This window comes from Aspergillus tanneri (assembly GCF_003426965.1).
Source record: "Aspergillus tanneri strain NIH1004 chromosome Unknown AapTan_2_pilon_pilon_pilon, whole genome shotgun sequence".
NCBI lineage: Eukaryota > Fungi > Ascomycota > Eurotiomycetes > Eurotiales > Aspergillaceae > Aspergillus > Aspergillus tanneri.
Genome location: NW_022984629.1, coordinates 4,594,736 through 4,618,224, shown reverse-complemented (window position 1 = coordinate 4,618,224; position 23,489 = coordinate 4,594,736). Strand labels below are relative to the sequence as shown.

Here is a 23,489-nt window from a genome sequence, read left to right as displayed (position 1 = left end):
GATATAACTTATTCCTAGATTGCATGCAGGTAAAACCTGGAAAATCACAGCTCATCCTTCGTAGCATCCTTCTTCTCCTCGCCCAAGAACTGACGCAGCACATTGCTGCGCGAAATGAAGTCATCGATCTTCTCAGGCGCCGAGCCACCCTTCTCGAGGATTTTCTTCAAGCGAGCAAATTCCTTGCTGGCGTATTCATGGTTCTGGCTCAGTTTTTCCGCAACCTTAACATAGTACTGAGCGTACTTGTCCTGAAGACCCTTGGCAGCCTTCTTCACCTCATTGACAAGATCATCGAAGCTCTGAGACGAAGTATACTTGGCGACCAGAGTGTCGAGAATCACAACCGTCCCGGCCTTATCATCGAGTCTTCCACCGACAGCACGGTGGGTGCCAGCCTTCTCGTTCACAAAATTCACGAACGCCTCCTCAGTGCGAGGTCCCGCGTAGTCGACAGCCTCCTTGGAACCCCTGGGGAAAAACTTAATGGTCGGGTACCCGGTGACGCCCTGTTCCTTGGCTGTAGCCCGAGCATTTTCAGCCTCTGCGTCCACCTTGGCGATCACGATGTTGGGCTCGAGAGCGAAGTCGTTGGCAAGGGACTCCCAGGTAGGGGCGAGGCTCTTGCAGTCTAAGTTCGCGAGTAACCGGTCAGTAGTCGAAAAACACCCCACTTAATCCAAACCCCAGTTCGAACGCAGTGCGTGGGAAGAAATGGACAATTACGTACGTCCACACCAAGGCGCAGTAAACGCCACCAGTACATCCTTATCACTTCCAATGGTAGTCTTAAAGGACGAATCGGTCAACATTTCAATCTTGCTAGCCTCCTTCTTAGCACCACGAGGCTTAACGCCCGTCTTCTCCGTGATGAACGCCGACAGACTTTCGAGATCGCGACCGCCCGAGTATTCCTCCGGCTTGTCACTCTTACCATCGAACCACTTCAGCGTAGGGAAACCCTGGATCCCGAACCGCTTGCCGAGATCCCGGTTTGCGTCCGCATCGACCTTTGCCACGGTTACTTTGTCCTCCGCGTGGGAGAAGGCCTGGGCCAGCTCCTCATACACGGGGGCCAGGTTACGGCAATGACCACACCACGGGGCAAAGAATTCTACCAGGGCAGGTTTTCCGGACTTTAGCACGACATTGTCGAAGTTCTTGGGGATCAGGTCCACCACTGCGGAGTCGGCTCTGACAATGCCGATTAGAAAGGTGAGACAGCTCACGAGCAGGATGCTCAGACGCGCCATGTTGAGGAGTATAGGACGACGTCGAAGGAGGATACTGCAAATGTGGGTTCACACCGTGCTTCTCCCGCTGAAATGACGAGGAGAATGAAGTCGAGAATGCAAGGAGTGGTCGGCGCCATGGGTGCATAGGCAGCTCTTGACGTTGGTGGGCGGAAAAGTGGGTCGGAAGAGGACACGTTAACAGATTATTAATTAATCTACGCACATAGTTATCTACTTTCATGCCACATAACCATACAGGTATATCTACGAATAGAGCAGTAACCAAGTAGATGGTCATCTAAGCACTCCAGTCAAGAGACTCGTTGGACTATGGCAGCTCCTAGATCTCCTAGATCGATTTCCCTACAACTTCTCATGGCGCAGTCCCATCACCGTCTGTCGGCCAACCAGCTATTTGCTTCCTCAAACAATTGTCCGTCCTTGAACTCCTTGTCCGCGTTCTGCGTTCCCTTGTAGACCTGTAGTATACCAAGAAATACCCTGTTAGTCTCGTAGACCAAATGGAGGATATCTCGAATAATCACTTACCGCATCCCACAGTTTGAATGCCATGTCCAGGTTGCTAGTGAAGCTTTCGCTATGCTGGAACCAATCCTTGCCTTTCGACTTCACCTCGGCCCGCGCCTCCGGTGATGTCGGGTTCGACTGTAGAGGCAAGTCATCAAGATACGTGCGCATGGCAATGCCCAGCCCACAGTCATTGTCATCGATAAAAGGGAGCCTGGGCCCGTCAGAGAAGAGTCTCAGTTCAGCAGCGCGTTGATTCACTTACTTCACACTCATTTCACTCCAGTCCTTCCGGTCCCGGTCAGCATCGCCGCTGAGAAAGAGGCCCGTCAAGACGACTTCAAGCAGGTTTCGCAGCGCAGCGCGCACCTCCGTGATCAGAGAACGGTAGCACAGCAATTGTCTGCTCAGAGGCCCGGAGTAGCCAATACTCTTATGTTGTAATTTGGCAATGCAGGCAACGCGCGAAACCAACATATTGAAGTTTTTGTCCTCATCTAGAACGGTCTAGGAGTTAGCACTCCTACCATCACTACTATATCCAGGATCGTCTACGGCTTACCTGATCCCCTCATGGGCCCCCCAGAGACTTCAGAGAACCACGGCTTCGCATTGAGGAGTCCAAGCCGGAGCATCTCAATCGCAAGGAATGTAGCCTCTTCTAGAGACTCATCGGGGCCTAATACAGAGAGGGCTTGCTCGAGACAAACGCCCCAGGGGGTAAGCTGATGCGATGATTCATCGATATAGCCCCGAAGCTGTAGGAATCGCCAGAAGACGTTGTTGAGGATTTCCTCCTGTGATGAGAGTGCCTAGTAGCGGTCAGTCTCCTTAGGAGTTCACAAAAAAGCATAAATCATACAGGGGCGTCCTTAGGCGAAAACGATTTGGGAGCAAATTCGGGCTCCCTCAAGCTTTGGGCTGCAAATCTGAAATGCCCGTATGATCCCTGCCTTTCCGTCAATATCATAGCGAGAATATGTGAACTATGGCCAGTCTAACCTGCAGTTTCTTCACTGTTTCGGGGAGCTGGTCGCTGCGGATTTTCCAGGATTGAATTGACTCCTTGACTGAGGGAAGGCTTTTGAGGTTGATATTTATGTCAGAGTTGTCGTCGTACCAAGTCCGCACGCTAATCACCTTGGTCTGGTAAAACCTGTGAAGTGAGTTCGAGAGCAATCCAATCGACTGGGTTCGGATAGGCGTGAGCATACTGCTCGTGACCTGACGATAGATCTCGGTATCCTCTACTCCCAAAGGCTGAGAGATCAACACCTCGCCGGAAGTCAGATAGTTGGGCACATCAGAACCAAGCACGCCTTTTGACAGATAGAAATACAGCTCTTCTGGCAGCCGCAAGCTGATCAGCTCATGCATGTCGGAGGAGGCATTCTCCACATCCACCGGGCCGACATGGCCATCCTCGTCCATGAACACATGGTGCTTCACAGTCATATACGCACGCTTGTAGCGGTCCGTGTAGTTCAGCTCCTCCAGACGGCGGTCGTCCTCGAATTGGGCGCAAAGGGCGAGGGCGCTCCGTCCGGCCGCATTGAACATCGGTAGGGCGTCCCGAACACTTGGGCTCTTTCCCGGAAATCCCGAGTTATCGAACATCGGGAATGTTGGCAGGAATGACGATCCCAGAAGCAAGCAAAATTCCAGGAATTGTTCACTCGTCAGTCGGCCCATTGTCTCCTGGCACATGTGTTTAGAAAGCCAGACAACCTGTGCCGGATCGGTATCAACCCGGGTAATTACTTTGTCGACGTCAAAGAGTAACACTTCGGACGGGCCCCAAACTGCATCGACTAGCGGATTTGAGCCTTTGGCAAGATGAGAGAGCTAAGCAGCAGAACCACATGTCAGAAAGCACCGCTTGTAGCGAAGAGCACGGTATTGCCAATCTCACCTGAGCCGCGGCACTGTAAGGGGCCACCATATAGTCTATGCCATTGTTTTGAAGAATACGCTGCAAAAAGCGATACAGCGACTCCGGTCGCGGAGTGCCTGGGGGTAAACAAGGCCTGTCAGCGCATGTCGAGCGAAACAGCTCAATTCTTGGAACGTGCGACAGAGGACCTACCAGCACCACTGAATGCATCCACCACTTGGTCAGCCCGTTGTTGGTCATAAAGGTCCCAGGCTTGCTCGAAGGCCCGCACTGACTCCGACTCCACGGTAGGCCGTTGATATTTGGTGCCGAAATTTAGGCCGTTGAACACAAATAGACAGGCCACGCCTAGATCCTTGAAGGCCTGAAGCTCTCTTTCAATATTATTCTTCAATGCGAACGGAAAGCCACCCAGTGCGACCAGGAGAGGCTCACGAGTGGCGGGGTTGAGGAGGTGCTGGGAAATGTAGTGCGACGCATCGATACCGACGACGGCCCCTTGGAGAGCAGAGAGAGGGAGAGAATTGGTGCGGGTAACCGCCCATTCATCCAACAGACGGACTGTATACAGACCAAAAGGGTTAGTCGCGTGCCAGCAGGACAAGGTGGGAGCTCACTAGGAGCTCTAGGAGGGAGGGAGCTAGCTTACTCGGCATTCTTGCAGCTGGAGGTGAGGTCACGGAATAAGGAAGTGGAGGTCAATTCCAGGCATGGAGAGCCCGGGGCGGGAGGGAGAAGGAAAAGAGAGGGGATAGAGAGACGAGGGAGGGGGAGAGGGGGAGGAAGAACGATGAGGAACTGGGAGTGGGATGACGAGGTAAGAATATGGACAAACAACTACACCGAAGATGAATTGATGGATTAAATTGAATGGCAAGAAATCACGGGGAGCCGAAGCGGCGCTTCCGAATTTGGGTTGTCCCACATCGATCAGTTGTCACTATTCATTCAATTTAATCAATTCTCATGTCTCTTGAAATGTTATCTGCATTCTGTCTTGGATATTGATCATAGGGTATACCGCCTTCTCTTTATTCCCTCGATGATCAATGGATCGATACCTAGTATAGTTATATGTACGGGACATATTTTGCCTCCGACAGATTGACACATGATACACGTCAAAAGTCAACTTAAAACAGAAACAAATTAATATACCTTCAACCCCAATTGAGTCATCTGCGGGGAACGGTAGATACTTAGTATTGAGACACCATTTAGTCGATATCGCTGAACTCCATCGCATCGCTCCGTTCCGATACTCTCCCCCCCCTCCTCCTCCTTCTCTCTGATAAGAGATTAAAGATACAAAAACGCTCGGAGACCCAACATTTATCCTCTTCTCTCCATATCTATAATCTGTCCAACTCTGTTCTCTTCTCTAGTTCAGACCCCTCAGGTTCTCGTATATCTCAACATGGAAGATTCCAAGGCCGTTGGACCAGCTATTCAGCTTCCCGTTTTAGATATCTCGGATCCCAATGATACCGCTGTAGGAAAGGCAATGATGGACGCAGCCACCAAATATGGCTTTCTCTATGTGAACAGTAAAGGATCGGACTTTACGGCTCAGGATGTGGAGAAGGCGTTTGGATTGGTACGGTTGTCCCCTGCATATGTAAGAAGAGAGAGATAAGTACTCACTAGTATCTGCAGTCCAAGGATTTCTTCATGTCCCCCGTGGAAGAAAAATCTACCTGTCGAATCCAGTCCAACGTGCGTACTAGACGCTTCTCATTTACTCCAGCAAGAGTCCAGTTAACTGTCTTCAGAACCGTGGCTGGTCCGGGATGCATGTCGAAACACTTGACCCCGAACATCAACGGGTATATAACCTCTGAACTACTCTATGAGGACAGTAACTGACTAAATTGATGCAGACAGGTGACTTTAAAGAGTATGTACCTGGCTAATTGGTCACAATCCCGTCCATAGTATATAGCTAACCATACCCCTAGAGGATTCAACTTCGGCGAGTTCGAAAACGGACGGGCCCAACAGCCTCTCCCTCCATCTCTGGCTCCGCACGAGACAGAGATAGGACATTTCGCAGATCTCTGCAACAAGACCTGCAGCCGAATTCTTAAACTGCTGGCACTCGGCCTGGGGGTAAGTACCAACCACAGCCATCAAACCATCTCTCATGCGTAATACACTCCAATCTGGGCTCACATCATATCATCCCATTAGATCCCAGATGACTTCTTCACGACCCGTCATGATCCCAACAAAGGTTCAACAGGCAGCATCCTGCGCTACCTCTATTATCCATCCATTCTCTCCCCGACGACATCCACCTACAAGCATGAAATCGACGTACGAGCCGGAGCACATTCCGACTACGGGAGTATCACACTGTTATTCCAGCGTCCCGGACAGCCAGGCCTTGAGATCCTGACGCCAGAGGAAATCTGGGCTCCGGTGCCCGTGCAACCAATACAGACTGTCCAAGGGAAAAACGAAGACGATACTTTCGTCTTCCCGCCCATCCTGGTCAATATTGGAGACCTACTCAGCTACTGGACCGATGGCCTGTTGAAGTCGACCGTCCATCGAGTTGTCTTCCCTCTCTCCGAGCAGCGGAGTCCCAATCCCCGGGATCGGTACAGTATTGTCTTTTTCTGCCATCCTCTCAATGACACAGAGTTGGTCCCGGTCCCCAGTGGGGTGGTCGCTGCCTATCGTAAACAATGTGAGCAAAACGGCGTGCACGATGAGAAGGTTGGCTTCGGTGGGGGAGCAGGACAGCTGGAACCTGGGAAACGAGCACTGACAGCTCGTGAGCATTTAGAGTCGCGACTGGCTGCAACCTATGGTTTCAGGAAGGAATAGGTTGGGATCGCAATTCGATGTAGCCATTACATTGCCATGTTGGACAAGTTATGTGAAGGTCTAAAGTCTGCACCATACGAATGATATCAGGAGAGGTAAACTTGAAAAAGCCATAAAGCCATCAGGCCTCGGACTATTCAATTTGTAAGGAAAAAGGAGCAGATACATAACAGATACTATGCACATGATTGCATCCGAGCCAATAGACAAGATAGGCCATCGACGGCACAGACATGAAGGCCAAGACCAAGAATTGCCAACGATGGGATATCAAAAAACGAATACGAAAAACCAAATAAAATCGCTCCACAAGGACTGTAGGGTGGATGTGTATGCTAAATAGCTACTGACAAAGGAGAATCATCCGGCGTCAAGACAGGAGAATAAATACCAATAGAAGGTTGGAGATGCTGTAAACAAAAGAAACAAGGATTGCATGATAGGAGAATGGCTGTTTTGCAATGAGTGCATATTCATGACCACCAATATTAACCAACATCTGCAGCAAAAAGGCTGACGCCCAGCGTTAATGAAACATATTTGGGGGAGGGGGGGAAGAGAGAAGACAGAGCATTCAATAAGGGTAAAACAAAAGGCAGTGCTATAAAAAGAGATGGCGACACTAATAAAAAAGATAAATAGACGACAAAAGGTATCTTTGTGACGAATAGGAACGCCGCCAGGTTCTGAAATGCCATGCACTTGTAGTTATGAAACCGTGGGAAACGAAGAATCGAAATAGAAACACGTGGCGGATATGACGCTATGCAAGCCAGTATGCATTAGGAGAATTAGACAATTTCATACGCTCATATCATGGCGTGGTGTGGCACCAATGACGATGATAAACCCACGCAGCCTTTTGACAATCTTTGCTGCAGTACTTGGTACGGCGACAACGTCGACATTTTGCAAACTGTCGCTGGAATTCCTCCCACTTCCCGCACTTGTAGTAGGCACATTGACGAATACCACCCCTTGACTCGTCCTTTCGGCAAAGATTTCTCATGACGACGCATGCCCAGTACTGCATGTCTTTGGAGTGATGCCGAACAGTGAACTTCTCAACGAGAGGGAATATGTTAACATTGTCGGCCAGTAGATACTCGTCTTCTTCGTCAGCAGGCTCTACCGGGGAGTGTCCTTCCTCTAGGATGTGAAGTTCACGGTCGACTTTGAGTTTCGGTACAAGGTGGGAGTGCTGGAAATATGAACGAAGGTTGCAATACTTCGAGACATATGCGAGAAGTTGAAGGGACATCAAAACATCCTCGTCACGAGGCATCGTTGTCAAGACGTTCTGAGTTGTCGATCGGTCACGCAAGTAAAGGGAATATGGACTGGGAACGAGAGTAGGAGAATTGGCATTGTTGACGGCTTGGGTAGGAGACAAGCCCAGCGCACCATTGGTCTGCGTGGTATCATTGTTAATGATGCTACCATCGACGGTGGAGCGATGAGTGATGTTAAATGTCTCGGCCTCTTGTCCTTCGGATGGATCAGTCAACGTCAGATCATGCGCATTAGAAACGCCATCGAGCATACCTTGCCTATCGCTGACTTCATCAATTTCCATTTGATTTTGAAGACCAACGATAGGCTCGGCCGCTTCCCCAGATCCCGTTTCATCTTCCATTGTAGAGCCTTCTCCGTTTCCATCATCGGATTCGCCTGAAGCTGACTGCTGTTGTCTAAGAGTGGGCCGTTGTCTCGCAATATTGGCTTGAGTAATGTTGCGAGGCTGCACAGGTCCACTAGGCGTAGTTGGAGAATCGGGCTGAGACGTAATTCCATTGTGCAAAGCGGGAAGCATGCTTGGGAGTCTTTCGGTGTCACGAACAGGACGCAATCCGAAACCATCGGCTGCATCCATTGGTGGCAATGCGGTGGGAAGGGGCTGCATCGCCCTATGACGGTGACCAGAGTGCAAATGATGACGTGTGTCGTTTGGCCTGTGACTATGAGCCTCCTGTCCGAAAGTACTGCGTTCTGGAGGAGAGGTCATCGGCAGGCGAGGCGAGGAGGTAACGTCCATGGCATTGGAGTCGGCAGCTTGGGCCTCCTGGAAGAACGAAGGGATTTCGATATTCGGTGGAGGAGCATGGCGCCGAGAGGTACGTTGATCGATGTTTGATGATTGGTCTAGGAATGAAGGACGTCCAGTGGTATCAGTGATGCCGGGGGCGGCCTTGGTGTGATGCCTCGACGAATGCCGTTGGGTTTCGGTGTCCGCCCGTGCCCGTGCCTTATCAACCACTTTGATGTAATTGTCAAGAATCGTTGCGATGACAGGCACCATGTCAGCTTCAACGACTCTTGTCCTAACACCTTCTGAGCCCCGCACCCCGATGTTGACAACACACTGAAAGGCAAGGCTCCATTTCCACATCTCCATCAAATCTCGACTCCTGCCCTCTTTGAGGATACAGACCAATCTTTCGATGCCCCCATCGACGGTGAGGATATCGCGAATCCGCGCAGAGGACGTAGTGAGATACGCGAGATGATTAAGAGAGTTTATCAGAGGCAATGTGGATGTACAATCTAAGGCACGCCGGTCGTAGAGGGTGGTAGTAATATTGACAGAGGCCTTGTTGACATTCGGAATGCTGAAATTGACCTCCCGCATGCTGGGCGAGAGGTTGAGTGGCCAACTCGATGATACTCGGTCGGATAGGGGTTTAAAGAGGTGAAGGTTCGATCAAGGATGGCTGACTGGCTTCAGCCCCTAAAATGAGATAGAATCCTGTCGGCAACGTGACCTGGTGGGAGAAATCGATGGGAAGGAAGAAAAGAGTCCAAAAAAAAGGGGTCTGTAGTATTTACTGGCAGATCATGGGATACAAGCCTGAGATGTTGCAATGATCAGAGGGGTGTAAATCCTCGAGCGCAAGATGATGAGAGAGTGATGAAGACGTTTGCAAAACTGATGAGACGTAAAAGGGAGGTTTGTTCGAGCCAAGACACTCGGTCCGTCAGAGTCGGGTGAATCACGAAGGAAGAAAGGTGAACAGAAACGGTGGGAGGAATCAGCTGAGACGGTGAAGGCGCTGTACAAGAAGTCAAAAACCAGAACAGAAACCAGAAACCCCCCAAAAGATCGGTATATGCGTGAGATGAAATAGGATGCAAATGTAATGATTAGGTAGGATCAATGGGGGGGAAAGAGAAGAGGGAGAGACCGAACGAGGTCGGGAATGGCCAAGAAGGCGAAAGCGGAGTTTCTCTCGTCAGGCGCCTCAGGCTCCCTCCTCCTTAGTCGAGTTACAGGAGGGCTGAAGAATCTACCACTCACCTGGTCGTAGGATTTACGCTTTTATCGAGATGGTTATTTTTATTCTTTGATCTGCTATGATTATTTTGAGAAACCCTCAAATCCCTTGGAAGTGATGGTTTCCCGATGGTTATTCCATGATGATTCATTTTCTTCACTGTTCCCGCCACCCTTCATTTCTTTGCCTCCGAAGCCACCGCCAGAAGTTTCTCACCTAATCCTATCTGACTACGCCCTTTTTTTTTTTTTTTTTTGCGCCTCCTTCCCTTTCCGTCTAATAATTTAATGATACATTCCGTATCATATTCCAGATATATTGACCAGATTAGTTCCGATGTAGAAGGGAAGAATTACGAGAGAAATCCCGTTCGGTGATGCCCATGCAATAACTGACTGATATTGCCACCACCTTTGATATCGTGACCATCATGTTACCACTTCGATGTCTCTGCCCTGAAAAGCATGCTCTCCCCTTTTTCTTTCTTATTGAAAGCATTCCTTTGCCGCCATCACCCCCAAGGTTTCATAGTGGGTACATGTATTGGTTGATTCTCCGGCTTCCTAGATAGGCGGAGTCATCTGTAGATCCAGAAGCAAAGACCAACGCAAGAACCCACTGTTGACCCTATTATAGATATGAAATCATTAAAATGCTCGGACTTAAAGACTGCCGTTAGGTAATGTTAATGATAATCTCATACTATCATTTCCTTAACGCATCGGTATGAAGTCTTCTGACCATATTTTATCCAATTTAATTAATTAGTTAATACATCTGTCCGACAGTTTCATTATTTTATCTTAATTTGCTTTCTTTCATTTGGTGCCCTGTAAAATAGAGCCCATGCCCAGTTCTCTTCATTCTTGTAGTGAAGGTTATCAGCCTCCGTTCCAGGATTATTTCGTTATTCGACACTCCGTTTATTTCCCAGCGGATTATAAATACCCATCAGCACAACTGGACATTCTCAAACAATGGTGCAATATAATCCCTGAGGAGGCGGGGGAAAACCCGCCATTCAGAATGCTGGTTTCCGTCCATCGCCGACGCACGGACATCGTTGCATTTCCATGATTAGAAACAGCCATAGGTGCAAACACTGCCGACAAGGCCCAGCTTAGCCGCCCTTCGAGGGCTAGTATCAGTATCATCCAGAACACCGGGTGTCTTTTAAGTGATTTAAATGGATGGATATATACCATGGGCCTGTATGGGGTACATGTATGTCTATATTTGTTTCAGAATAGTTTATTTCTACCCCATGTCCTAGATTATCTTTATATTTAGAAACCCAAGGTTATCAGCCAGCGCTGGCAGGGGCATTTCAGGTATAGACAGTCTCAGATTCTTGTTAGTGACGAACTCCAGGTCATTTGAAACCAGACGATTCAGCATTGCGGCATGGCAGCTAAAGATGTAAACAGTTTCTAGAGTATCCATGTATATGCAGCCGCTGCGCGTATCCAGAAGATATTTTAGGGTGTACCACTAGTCGTTAGTATGTACCTGGGGTAGGTTCAACTGGTCATGTTTCCAAAAATGTAAAATTGGTTGATTCGAACCGTTAGCACGTTTTGAACCAGTTAGACAGGGTTTGGCTCTCCCAAGTATTTGTGTTCGGTTCAACGACCGCGCCGTTTAAAAGAGCGTATGATTAACGATGGTGCGCTTGAGGCTCTATTAAGCACCTCTAAGTCCCAAATAACCGTAATCTTGACAAATCGAGGAATCCTGCGCTCATACGGAGTCCAGCTATTGTCAGCACCATACAAACAGACTGGGGGTATCATTAATAATCAGGATTAATGAAGACCTCAGCGAAGGGGTTTCCGCCGAGCTAGCCAAGCACGGTTCGATTGTTTGAAGCGATCAGGTTACCAGTGGGGAGAATGTCTCCAGATAGAAAAATATAGAGGCTACTTCTGCATGTAGTCACTAGTCGATGGATGATGGTCAATTTCTTCCAGACAGAGACCCGCTCGAGCATTTCCCTCACAAGTCATAGCTACGTACTTCGGACAAGACGTGGCCACCGAAATCGGAAGATTTTGCTGTACAATTGCCAGTTTATATACATACTCCATAACTACCTATAAAATTTTTAGCGAAGCACATCATTGTTAATGTAGTTTTATTTGGTCTCGAACCCAGAAAATAATAATTATCTTGATAGAGAAGGGCATATGTGGGTACAGTAAAATTTAACGTCGATAATGGTGTTCTCTACAGATAAGATGCCACTAGACAGTCAACTCTCATTCCTCCCTAGTATGGCGCATAGAGTGTCGTATTATTTTAATGGCAACCGTAAGACCAGTATAAACAACAAAGGTAGGCAATTAATTGGTCTCGCGTATCTGTAAAGTTGGATTCAGGTCAAAAATTAATCTAGTCACCTAATTAATGCAGGTACTGAAAGACGAGATAATACGGAACGCTCTAAAGGTGTTAGAATACGGGTTAAATACAAGCTGGCTAACTGTATGTGGATTGCAAGCGTATTTTGACAATGAATATCGACGTATAAGCTATAAAGAGAAGTATAAAGCCGAAAGCACTCAACCGCACTTCTTAGAACATGCCAAAGGATATTTCACTGGACTATTATTAGTAGGTCGGAGAGAATAAAAGCTAATAAGATCTCCATACAAATATTTGGCAAGGGAGAACTATCATGATCCTCGTAGTTTAGCAGGACGGAAGACTATTGGTGGGATCACTGCAACACTCGATGAATGACTACTGGCATTGATCCAGCAGATAGAAAGAACATGATCAATACCGACAAAATTTACTGACATGGACTGCCCATTGGATTCTCAATTGGTACTGGTGTGATTGGACAAAGATGATACTAATTTTAATTTATGAAGACTGGTGCACCGCAGCTGAGATGCATCAATTACGTCTTGGTATGTCTGGCAGGCCGTGCTTACTTACTCCATATGTGAGATGAAATGGTCGGATGCTGATCCTTCGATATTTGAAGGATTGAAGAAGAAGAAGAAGAAGAAGAAGAAGAAGAAGAAGAAGAAGAAGAAGAAGATGATGATGATGATGATGATGATGATGATGATAATGATGATAATGATAGCAATGATAAAGATGGAAGTTCCCTTGTGCTCGATCTCTGGGGTACGTACAGACTAGAATCTTAGACCCAACAACGAGAAAGAGGTCATATGATCCATCCTCTTTTATGCCCCTTCTGTTGTCGACTCCGAAGACTACTACTATTTTTTCCAGATCATGAAAATTTCCCCCACTGCTATTAACTTATTTGCGTCTTTACTACGGGCCCCCTCCACTTTTCAGCAGCATGGCCAACCAGATGAACTCTAGACCGAGCAGTTCCACTAGTCCTTGGAGCTCTGTTTCCCCCTAAAGTTACCCTAAGTGGTGCCCACTACCCAGCAAATGCTAGTCACGGAGAAAGACCGCAGTAAGTTGGATTATGTCGTAGTACTCCATAGCTGCTAAAGTTACGGGGCAGAATACGGGACCATACAGGGCCGGGAAATGTATTCTGTCTCCGTTTCATCAGGAGGCTCTGACTGTGGACAGGACAGAATAGACAGAATTCGCCATCTGATTCCTCCCTACTTAGGTAATCGACGATTGTTGTGTTAGGTTGAAAGTTAAGTGTTAACTAACTTACTAATTGTCTATTCTAGTTAGTTACATGTCCAGGAATGCTAATTAATAATAGGTATTGGAATGACAACTAAGGAAAATAAGTGCGCCGTAGGCAATTAACTGTCCATACCTGTCTCTTTCACTAGTTATAGAAGACGTCTAGGAGAATTTTTTCTTCGACAGGGTACGGAGTAGTCCGTAGAGGATTAGTGTTAATATTACCCTTCCCTCGCAGGCAGTAGAGTTACGAGGGACTCTACCAGGTTCGATTGATAGACCCGTCCCTGGCAACGCTATTGGTGCAACCCTATATTATTACCTGCCTACTTACGTTACCTCCACTTCCTGACTAGGAAGACTGAGCCACTTTACAGGAGCAAGAAGTAATAAGAAGAGCATAGAGGATTACTATTGAATTCTTTATGATTGTTGTTGTTGTTGGCCAGTTCAAGAAAGAATTATCGTGTCAGCTACGATTTACCTCCCTAAGCAAACTAACTAACTACAAGGTTGTTTTTCTGGTTCCTAATCTTCCGGGTTATTCCCCCCTTTCTCTCCCTCCCTCCCAGCTCTTCCTCTCTCCTCTCCTCTTCTCTTCAGCACCAGAGCTGAAAAACTACTCCGTACTGCCCCTGCTTTAACGCCCGAACCACCTTTGATTGCCCCGGGTCGAAACTTTCTTCTTTCGCTCGGTCGCTTCCGCCGTGCTCGCTCCACACCCAATCAGCCCCCTCCTCGTCCCTTGCCCTCTCTTCCTTTCTCCCTTTCCTTCTCCTTCCTCTCGCCTACTACCTACCTAACCTAACCTAACCTAACCTACCTGACCGACCGCCCTCTACCCGCGCCCCCTCCTGGTCTTCCTCGTCCCCTGGATATTACGACGCCGCCTTGGTCAATCATAACTCCCAGCCTCCTCCACCGCCCACTTCCTCCCCCCAAGGCACGTCCATATTCCCTTCAGTTGACAACCACTCTCTCCAGGGGCTCGCTCCGACATAATGGCAGCCGATATGAGCGGCGAGCAGATGCAGGCCAAAATTACCGCGGCCCGGCGCGAGGCGGAAGGCTTGAAGGACAAGATCAAGCGTAGAAAGGATGAACTGGCGGACACAACTCGTATGCATCCCCTATTCTCTCCCATCGAACGGTTCACATTTACTATTATGGATTGCGCCCTCGTGGTTACCCCATTGGCCCTCCTATGGTTACTGACTCCAGTCGAACAGTTCGTCAAGTCGCGCAGAGCCAAACAGACACCCTACCCCGGATCGCAATGAAGCCCCGACGCACACTCAAGGGACACCTGGCCAAGATCTATGCCATGCATTGGGCCACCGACCGCCGTCACCTTGTCTCTGCTTCGCAGGATGGAAAACTCATTATCTGGGATGCTTACACCACAAACAAAATCCACGCGATCCCGCTGAGGTCATCATGGGTGATGACCTGTGCTTACTCCCCCAGTGGGAACTACGTTGCCTGTGGTGGTCTGGATAACATCTGTTCGATTTACAATGTCTCTGCCAATGAAGGCCCTACTCGTGTCGCGCGCGAGCTTTCCGGACACTCCGGCTATCTCTCTTGCTGTCGATTCATCAATGATCGTCGAATCATCACGTCGTCGGGAGACATGACTTGCATGCTCTGGGATATTGAAACGGGCTCAAAAGTCACCGAATTCGCGGACCATCTTGGCGACGTCATGTCCATCAGCATCAACCCTACCAATCAGAATATTTTCGTTTCTGGTGCCTGTGATGCCTTCGCTAAGCTTTGGGATATCCGTACCGGAAAGGCTGTCCAGACATTTGCTGGTCACGAGTCAGATATCAACGCCATCCAGTTCTTCCCCGATGGAAATGCTTTTGGTACCGGCTCCGATGACACCTCATGCCGTCTGTTTGACATTCGCGCCGATCGGGAACTCAACATCTACCAGGTAAGCTCACAAAGGCTATATTTCGAGGCTGGTAGAAACTGACCGACATGTTGATACAGAGCGATCAAATATTGTGTGGAATTACATCTGTTGCCTTCTCTGTCTCTGGAAGATTGCTGTTTGCAGGATACGACGACTTCGAATGCAAGGTACGCTTTTTTATTGATATTTTTGTTTTTCCTATTATTACGAACCCCTACCTCCTCTGGCCATAGCGTAGAAACCGGCTGACTGTAATTAGGTCTGGGATGTTCTCCGAGGCGACAAGGTCGGTGCTCTGAGTGGCCACGAGAACCGTGTAAGCTGCTTGGGAGTTAGCAATGATGGAATTAGTCTGTGCACTGGATCTTGGGATTCGTTGGTGAGTTCTAGAAATAGCTGTCCTTCAGCGTGACAGCGCAGCCGACTAATATCTTACTCGTAATGCAGCTCAAGGTCTGGGCCTGGTAAAAACACGAAAACTGGGAAAAAAAAAAAAAAAAAAGCAAAGATACCCTGTCACTGTCTTTTGCAATGTCCTTATCAGGAATATTCTCCATTTTCTTTCACCAATATATCGAACGTCCGCCATTGTACGATAATCTTATTTGCCGAGGAGCAGTTGGTCGCCTTTATTCCATAATATGTACTGTTTCGGAAACACAGGCGAGGTTATCAAGAACTGAATAATGAACATGAGGTTGAACTCAGGTGGCTGATACTCGGGCTGTACTCTTTGGCAATCTGATGTTGTGGAGAGTCCGAACAGGGGAAAAATAAAAAAAGGATCAAGGATAAAGCAAACAAGGCAGCGACAACATTCGATGATTAGCGTGGTGGTCTGTGACAAAGTTGCCGATCGACGATCGATGAACTGCGGACGAGAACAATCTGTGGAGTCACAAGGTGGTTGTGATGCTTGTCATCCTCCATGCTTGTAAGCATCAAGATCATACCTATTTCCTTTTGTCTCTTTTGTGTTCCTTCCCATTTCTCACTGTTCTTTTTAACCTTCATGTCTATTCTTCTTCTCTATTCTTATTTTATTTCCCCACCTCCAAGAATTGGAGTGCCTCTTTTTTATTTCTTTTTTTAAGCCGCCTTATGCATTGATCTCCTTACGTTTCTGGCTTCTTGTTCCTTTTTTTTTATATCGCTGATGGGACGGGAGGGAATGTTTCCGGGTAGGCCATGATGATTTGAGATTTCTTTTCTTTCCCAACTAATCAACTAACTTGTCTTTTGAGATTAAGATTGGTACATGTGTCATTAGTATATCTGGGGGGCTGTCCTGATCGGGGGTTGACACATTCCAGTGCTTCCTTTCCCTTCCCTGTTGTTTCATTGCATCCTATTAGCCCCCGATTCGTAGTTAGGTAAGACAAAGGTGAAACGATCAATGAGTAATCCTTCGTATGGATGGTACCGGTAGTTTGTCTGAAATGTGGTACGCAACCGAGATGGTGCCGAAGAGCTGTTGTAAATATGACAAATGGCTATAATTAAGGCTGAGGGAGTATTTGAAATTTTGACTGCTGGGAACCAGGAAATCGAGTAGTGGTTTGGATGAATATTATTTATAAACGACTACCTACTCGGGGCATGCTCGGAGGATTCGCCCCAGCAATCAATGCATCCTTCTCGTGTCCATTCAGGTGCATCGATTATCGAATGCTTCGACTGTGGCCCACCAGTCCCTGTGCTTTCGTCACCCTCTGAGGATTTGGGATCGAACATTGCTGAAACTCGAACTGGCCAGATCTAGAGAGGCCTATCGGGATACATGTCATCTTTGCTTCGTATTTGAATTGTCCAGATCAGCAGCCGGGAAGGAATAGAATATGAGACAGCACCGTGCGGAAAGAAACCAGTCCATCGATCGACCGATCTATCTACATACTTTGTAGATCGTGACGACGAACAGGAGAGAAAAATACAAGGGAAAGGGAAAGGGAGGGAAAAGTATATCCATCCATTTCTGGACCTGGGAATGTGTGTCCACGTGGCTCCGGGAATGGAAACGGTCGTTTCACGTCTGCTTTCCTCGCGTGGTCTTCTCTCCCCATCCTCGTCATCATGGAGACATTGGTCATCCGATGGGTCCAACTTTCGAAAACTACATACTACTGGCATTTGGGAGTGCAAATGGCCAAGGAACCATCGAATGGAATATTCTTCGCCTCTTCCACCCCACTTTTAGGTGGCTGAGACGGCCTCCACTTTCTAAAACAACCTCCTTTTTAGGAGCGAAAAGGGCAAAAAAAAAAAAAAAAAAAATCTAAATAAGGAGACGTGGGAGGATTTAAGAAGGATTCGATGAGGATGACGATCCTATGACCTTTCCTGAGCCCCATTCATCTTCTTCCGTCCTTCTGCTACATCTTTTTCTCCTACCCTGGGTCGCGTGTTTCATCTTCCGCCACTTTCAAGCCGGAAGCAGTTGACCGACCTCTCATCGTCCTTGGGTTTAGCTTTCGCCAACTGGCCCACTACTCTCTTGGGGAAGGCAGCGAAACATCTGAAACCACCTGGACCCGCGAGTCGTCATCTTCTGATACGAGTCCGAAAGTTCTCTCTCCTTTTGTATCGCTGGTAGGTTTCCTAGGGCTTGGAAAGCAATCCTAAAAAAAGGAAGCAAAACAAGGTCCCCCGTTTGCCTGACGCAGATTAGCCCGACTTTAATTTTAATTCTTTACTCGTTGGTCGTTATAAAAAGGTCGCCTTATTCCACTCCCCCACGCGTTCCTTCGGGTTTCTTCTTTCACAATGTCCTCTGCACAAGACGAATTTAATCGCCTTGCCCGTAATAATCGGGAAAAATTCTCCACGCATCCCGAAGACCACGATAACTCTGACCTTGATTCCAATCCCGACTCCGACTACGCCAACAATTATCCCCAGTACTCCGACTCCGAAGACCACGATCCCGCCATGACACGAACAAGTACCTATCACGTCCCCAACATCGTTTTCGACGCCAACACCGGCCCGAAAGGTGTCATCGCGGATGCCCAGGCTTTTGAGCGGGCTCGCAAGGGCTCCTTCCGCAGGACCCTGTTCGGGGGTGACTTCTCACGCACATCCAAGTCCGTCACGGACGACGCAACTCTGCTGCACAAAGCCACGCCGCCGGATGGTTCGGCTAGTGAAGATGAGGGCCGGTTCATACGCAAATGGCGGGAGTCGCGCATGGCGGAATTGCGGCAGGTGCCCAACCGACGGCCAAGTCCCCGTCGGAAACTCTACGGATCAGTGGACACTGTCGATGCAGTCGGATATCTAGATGCCATTGAGAAAGTCCCCTCGGATACGACGGTTGTAGTTTGTGTTAATGATCCTGAGGTATGTGGATATCAGGAAGTTATGCTCCGAACATCACATGCTAACTACTTCAAGTCTAAGACTAGTGCTCTGGTGGAAGACTGCCTGGGCACAATCGCTTGTCGTCAGCCTGCTGTCCATTTTGTCAAACTTCATTATGAGATCGCCGAGATGGACCACATCCGGCCTCCCGCATTGCTGGCCTACAAGGGTGGGGATGTCTTTGCTACCATTGTTGAGATTCCCCAACAGATTTCCAAAGGGAGAAGCTGCACGGCCGACAGCTTGGAAGATTTGCTCAAAACGTGTGTGCCCCCTGTTTCCCTTTCCTGTGTTTGAATATTTCTCATGCTTACTTTAATATCTAATTGCAGGCACCGTGTGTTGTGATTTACACTCCCTATCATCCGATATGATACTATCCTTTCCAATGCAAGAATGTTTCATAGATTGAAGCATAACAGGCGTTGAGTCTTATTCCCTTCAACTCTAGTGTTGATTACTAGAGCTCCCCCCAAATTTTTTTTCTTTCATTTAAACATCGAGTTTTTTTCACCTCTCCTTGGTTCCAATTCCTATCCTGGGTTGCATATACAATGGATATACAGGCGTTCGGCTTGGCAACAATTTTGATTTCTTTTCTTCCTTTTTTAATTTCCGTTACGTCCTAACTGATCTATGTTATGTATGTCCGTCGTGTGTTTGATCTGAACTTGAGATATCCAACTTGTTCATGTACTGTATAGCTGATCTGATTTTCTTCACCTATCTGATCATTATTTGCTATCCATTCAGATTAGAACCTAAACTTACTATGTACGAAGGTATGTAGATGTGTCCATTCCATAAATTGTACTATGTGTCCTAGGTGTCACCAACCTGAAGTTGACGCAATCAATAAATCAATATCTCAGTAATCGTATGCATATTATTCTAGTCCTGCTCTCCGTACCCATTGACCACCGAGCCCAGTCCATCTCCCTATCAAATTTTTTTTGGCCTCCTGTTATTTCATAATAGTACGTTGTTATTGTTGCATGTCTTCTTTTTTGTTTCATGAGCTGTACGATCCTTAAAATCAGAGATACAAACCCGGGTAAATAACGTAAGCGAGATGGGGAAAACGAAAATAGAAAGAAAATTATAGAACGACAAAGAGATGGACAGAGATAGAGAGACAGAGAGAGAAAGAAAGAAAGAAAGAAAGAGAAAAAAGGAGAATCAGAGTGAGGAGACAAAATGCAAGTGATAGTTAGATTATCCAAGCTTTTCCAACCGCTCACAGAGCACCCTTCTCTTGCGTGAAATCCCACAGCATCTTGATTAGATTATCCGGTAGGGTATAAAGGTCGACATGGAATTCGCCCTCTGGACCTCAATTAGTCATGATAACTAGAACGGGGGAAGGAATAGCGGTCGTATGTCGCTTGGGAACTTACGCTCAACATCATTCTTGGTATACGAGTCTGGTGCCTTATTGTCGTGCACCATCTGCACCACCTGCAGAAGGTCGTCTTCCCCAAGTTTCTGGAGGCCGTCGGCAAGTTTATCCATGTCGACCTAAGTTTAGAATTAGACGGTGGCCTCGTAGGTGTGCGTCATTTGCAATAACTCACATTCTTTTCTGTCCGTTTCTTCTTCTTGGATCCTTCGTCGGCTCCTACGGAACGCTTGGATTTCACACCATTCTCGTCCCCGGGGACGGGGCCAGATTCACGAAGCAAAGCCAATAAAGCAGGCTTGGGGTTTTTAAATGTCTAGGTAGATAGGTCATTAGAATGAGTATAGTGGACTATAAGTCATAGGCCGCCAGTTACTCACAATGACATGTTTGGATTCATAGCGCGTCTGCGCAAAGTTCAGGTCATGTGTCACGTAGTGCTCCTTGTCAGCGGCAGTGAGGCCAATCTGCAGGTCGAATTCACCCCATCCTTCCTCCTGGATTCTGAATGGAGGGCTCTTGAACGCTAATGTTGTCAATTACACGTTAGCCTATCGTTCTCAATACCTCTGCAGCCAGGCTCTCTTCAATCCATCCAAATTTGAAAAGCAGGATGCGCATGTGGCGGTATTAAAGGGAGTGCAAGAAGGTAGATAGAAAGACGCACTTTGAATAGCTCGATCGCCGAAACTAGGATGCAATGTGTATGTCACCTTGTCGAAAACATTTGCCGCAACTTGTTCTCCGTGATCATTGACGACGTAGATCTCAATCGACCACGATCGGAGAGGGAACCCTTCAACGCCCGAGTCTTTGTTCCTGTAGACGCGAATAGTCAGCTAGGTAAATCACCTACCCATTCCAATCACCATTCATATACGACGCGGAAGGAAAAGAAGCCAGCGCAGGAGATATAATTCCATGCGACATCAACCGTAAGAGTGCAAGGGTAGGAAGGGCCAGTAGTGAAGGGAAGGAAGGGCTGTTCTCGACGCCAGGAGGCGTGCGCGTGCGGAAGAGAGATTTTCAAGACATACACAACATGCTGTTCAGTGACTAGTCGGATATTCCGTTTAACCTGAAGGGGAGAAAAGATCGTGTTAGCAACATGCGAAAGCAGCACAATTACTGGCTCATGACCAGCATCACGCGCTGGTGGAGTGACAAGCAGGAATCTTAGCCAGCTACAGCAATCACAAACTCACATCAGGCATCTTGTTTGCAGGCTTTAAATCAAGCTCACGGAAGAGGTGAATTGGACCGGACTTGGTGTGTGAATAAGAAAGGGACCGGAATGTCCAGCAAGCGCGACTGCAATGTGAAGCGAGCTTGGAGGCTAATTGGCTGGGCCTGGTGTATTGATTTGCACAAGCCCAGGTGAATGCAACAGCTAGAATATATCAACCCTAATCAAGGCAAAAAGTCCAAACAGAAAGGTGGACACAAGTGAGTGGACGTATGGCAGCAGCGAGAAAGGGGATGGAGAGCGAAGCTGGGAGTGGGGGAAGAACGATGAGATTCTAAACGGCAGATGAAGCGATCCGACTTCACGCCCCGACAGTCGTCCACCAACCCTGAAGCACCAGAACCCCAGGGAGAATGCCGTTTGAGAGAAAATCTATCACTATGGTCCTTTACTCTGTCCTTGTCTTGTTATTATTCTCATTCAGCCATCCTACGGCGATAAGTAATGAAGATTCTAGTCGGCCAGAAGAGAGAGATACAGCCACAGCAAGTCTATCATTTTCGAAAATCTCAATACATCAATCAAATCGAGGCATTCAAGCATTTTAAACGTATATTCGAGGTTTGAAACGTCTATCTACGGCCGACTTGGCCCCGAACGACAGTCTATCTAGTCATGTGAGACCGACGTCGGACTGGTGCCATAAGTTCGACTCACAACCGGATCATGACCGGTGTCATTAATCGGGAAAGCTGGGGATAGGGCAAGGGGAGGAATCAATAGGGGGAAAATAGGATGTCGGGGAAAGAATTTCAGGGGTAAAGGTTAACGATATCTTCGTGAACGGTCATGAAAGTAGACCGAATGGAGATGGAGGGAATCAAATCAATACGACGATTAAAACATATCGTTCCAGTAAACGGCGATTCCCGGATTTTTCGGAAATTTTACTGCTGAGAAAGGATCTTCTCATTCTCCTGCTGAGCCTTCTCGAAAGACTCTTTGAATAGGTTGGCGTCTGGAAATCGGGTTAACAATGCGCTCTCAAAGTCCCCATGGTCCAAGTTGATCAACTTACTTTCGCTGTTGGCAAAACGGATGGCAAATGTCTGCGCTTCTGGCTCACCCTCGCTGACATCGGCGGTGGCGTTCCAAACCCAGCTGCGATCACTGCCAACGTTGGGCTTCAACTCCATGTCGGGAACAACTGAGTTCTCATTAGCATGCTTCTCACACATCTCAGGAAAGTATCGGGGGACTCAAAAGTACCGTAGTGGTTAGCGCAGACTTTAAGGGTCTTGTCTCTGCGCATGACTAGGCGAGTCTTCTGGTTCTCCTTATGCTTAAGCAGCCTAACATCTCCGGTACCACGCTCCTTCCACTCCTTGCTGTCACGGTCGAATCGGAACAGCTTGGCACGCATCTTGAACATCTGCTCCTCAAGCTCTTCGTTGGTTTTGGTCTCCACCTTCTCCGTCAGGCGAATGACGGGCTCGAAATGAACTTCCGGGGACTCTGGTGCTTCGTCCTGATAGTAGAAGATACAGCGTTAGCTACGGGCTCAATCATCTCTGTTGGACTCATATCCATCTTCCTTCCTGCCAGTTTCTGCACTCCATGGAACTGGGTGTGTAGAATTCTGAGAGATCATGAAAATTCAGAAGGAAAGATGGACTAGTGCGCAAACCCAAAGTGCCAACAGGAAAGGGGACTTTTTTTTTTTTTTTTTTTAAATATATATATATATATCTTTTTCTTACCTCGTCATTAGCCTTTTGGGCCTTTGATGAACCAGAAGGCTCATTCTTGTCATCTTCAGGCTCCTCCTTCTTTTCCTTTTTGGGGCCGCCGCCGAACATGGAGAAGACGCTGTCGGTGGTCTTGGTGGCGGTGTCTTTAGCCGTGTCGACTGCGGATTCAGTCACGGACTTCTCCTCCATGGGTTTCGGAGCCTCCTCTGTCTTGGTTTCTTCAGTGTTGGCAGGGGTCGTCTCCTTGGCCTTCTGAGCCTCAGGAGCGGCGATGGTGGGGTCAGGCTTCGTGTCAGCGACGTCAGACATAGTGGTAAGGATGGGAAGGAGATCTGTAAATCTAGATAAGTCAAATGCAGTTCCCACAATTTCAGGGCTACCGGACCGTACCTGGTTATAGAGGTAAGGGGGAAAGAGAACTGATCGATGGGAGAGGAATATCACTGGGGGAAAAAGTGGGAAAATATGAGCG

At 47.9% G+C, this 23,489-nt stretch overlaps 8 protein-coding genes across 8 annotated transcripts; 3 read left to right on the top strand and 5 right to left on the bottom strand.

Annotated features, from left to right (window-relative positions):
* Positions 1-44: 44 nt before the first annotated feature.
* On the bottom strand, positions 45-1,253 carry ATNIH1004_001472 (uncharacterized protein; the record flags this gene model as incomplete). Its single annotated transcript, XM_033566171.1, has 2 exons — positions 45-631; positions 731-1,253. The coding sequence occupies 2 exons, from the start codon at positions 1,251-1,253 to the stop codon at positions 45-47; spliced, it is 1,110 nt and encodes a 369-aa protein (XP_033431928.1).
* Positions 1,254-1,624: 371 nt separating this feature from the next.
* ATNIH1004_001471 (MKT1 family protein) lies at positions 1,625-4,313 on the bottom strand (the record flags this gene model as incomplete). Its single annotated transcript, XM_033566170.1, has 9 exons — positions 1,625-1,714; positions 1,785-1,977; positions 2,029-2,260; positions 2,326-2,575; positions 2,626-2,712; positions 2,766-3,608; positions 3,676-3,773; positions 3,850-4,218; positions 4,307-4,313. 9 exons carry the CDS (start codon positions 4,311-4,313, stop codon positions 1,625-1,627), a joined length of 2,169 nt encoding a protein of 722 aa, XP_033431927.1.
* Positions 4,314-5,074: 761 nt separating this feature from the next.
* Positions 5,075-6,489, top strand: ATNIH1004_001470 (putative oxidoreductase, 2OG-Fe(II) oxygenase family; the record flags this gene model as incomplete). Its single annotated transcript, XM_033566169.1, has 6 exons — positions 5,075-5,254; positions 5,314-5,373; positions 5,430-5,483; positions 5,538-5,554; positions 5,616-5,766; positions 5,848-6,489. 6 exons carry the CDS (start codon positions 5,075-5,077, stop codon positions 6,487-6,489), a joined length of 1,104 nt encoding a protein of 367 aa, XP_033431926.1.
* An 814-nt stretch (positions 6,490-7,303) lies between these two features.
* samB (MYND-type zinc finger protein MUB1) lies at positions 7,304-9,118 on the bottom strand (the record flags this gene model as incomplete). The annotated part of the gene is made up of 1 exon (XM_033566168.1): positions 7,304-9,118. One exon carries the CDS (start codon positions 9,116-9,118, stop codon positions 7,304-7,306), a length of 1,815 nt encoding a protein of 604 aa, XP_033431925.1.
* A 3,539-nt stretch (positions 9,119-12,657) lies between these two features.
* On the top strand, positions 12,658-15,789 carry GPB1 (WD40 repeat domain-containing protein; the record flags this gene model as incomplete). Its single annotated transcript, XM_033566167.1, has 7 exons — positions 12,658-12,676; positions 12,762-12,899; positions 14,382-14,516; positions 14,627-15,339; positions 15,399-15,488; positions 15,581-15,700; positions 15,769-15,789. 7 exons carry the CDS (start codon positions 12,658-12,660, stop codon positions 15,787-15,789), a joined length of 1,236 nt encoding a protein of 411 aa, XP_033431924.1.
* A 2,295-nt stretch (positions 15,790-18,084) lies between these two features.
* Positions 18,085-19,029, top strand: ATNIH1004_001467 (phosducin family protein; the record flags this gene model as incomplete). Its single annotated transcript, XM_033566166.1, has 3 exons — positions 18,085-18,660; positions 18,715-18,944; positions 19,014-19,029. 3 exons carry the CDS (start codon positions 18,085-18,087, stop codon positions 19,027-19,029), a joined length of 822 nt encoding a protein of 273 aa, XP_033431923.1.
* Positions 19,030-19,918: 889 nt separating this feature from the next.
* Positions 19,919-21,294, bottom strand: ATNIH1004_001466 (putative transcription initiation factor subunit (TAF30); the record flags this gene model as incomplete). Its single annotated transcript, XM_033566165.1, has 7 exons — positions 19,919-20,007; positions 20,079-20,199; positions 20,256-20,396; positions 20,461-20,606; positions 20,748-20,899; positions 21,118-21,158; positions 21,286-21,294. The coding sequence occupies 7 exons, from the start codon at positions 21,292-21,294 to the stop codon at positions 19,919-19,921; spliced, it is 699 nt and encodes a 232-aa protein (XP_033431922.1).
* Positions 21,295-22,213: 919 nt separating this feature from the next.
* ATNIH1004_001465 (Ran GTPase-binding protein YRB1) lies at positions 22,214-23,326 on the bottom strand (the record flags this gene model as incomplete). The annotated part of the gene is made up of 4 exons (XM_033566164.1): positions 22,214-22,284; positions 22,345-22,473; positions 22,536-22,794; positions 23,027-23,326. 4 exons carry the CDS (start codon positions 23,324-23,326, stop codon positions 22,214-22,216), a joined length of 759 nt encoding a protein of 252 aa, XP_033431921.1.
* Between the last annotated feature and the right edge of the window lie 163 nt (positions 23,327-23,489).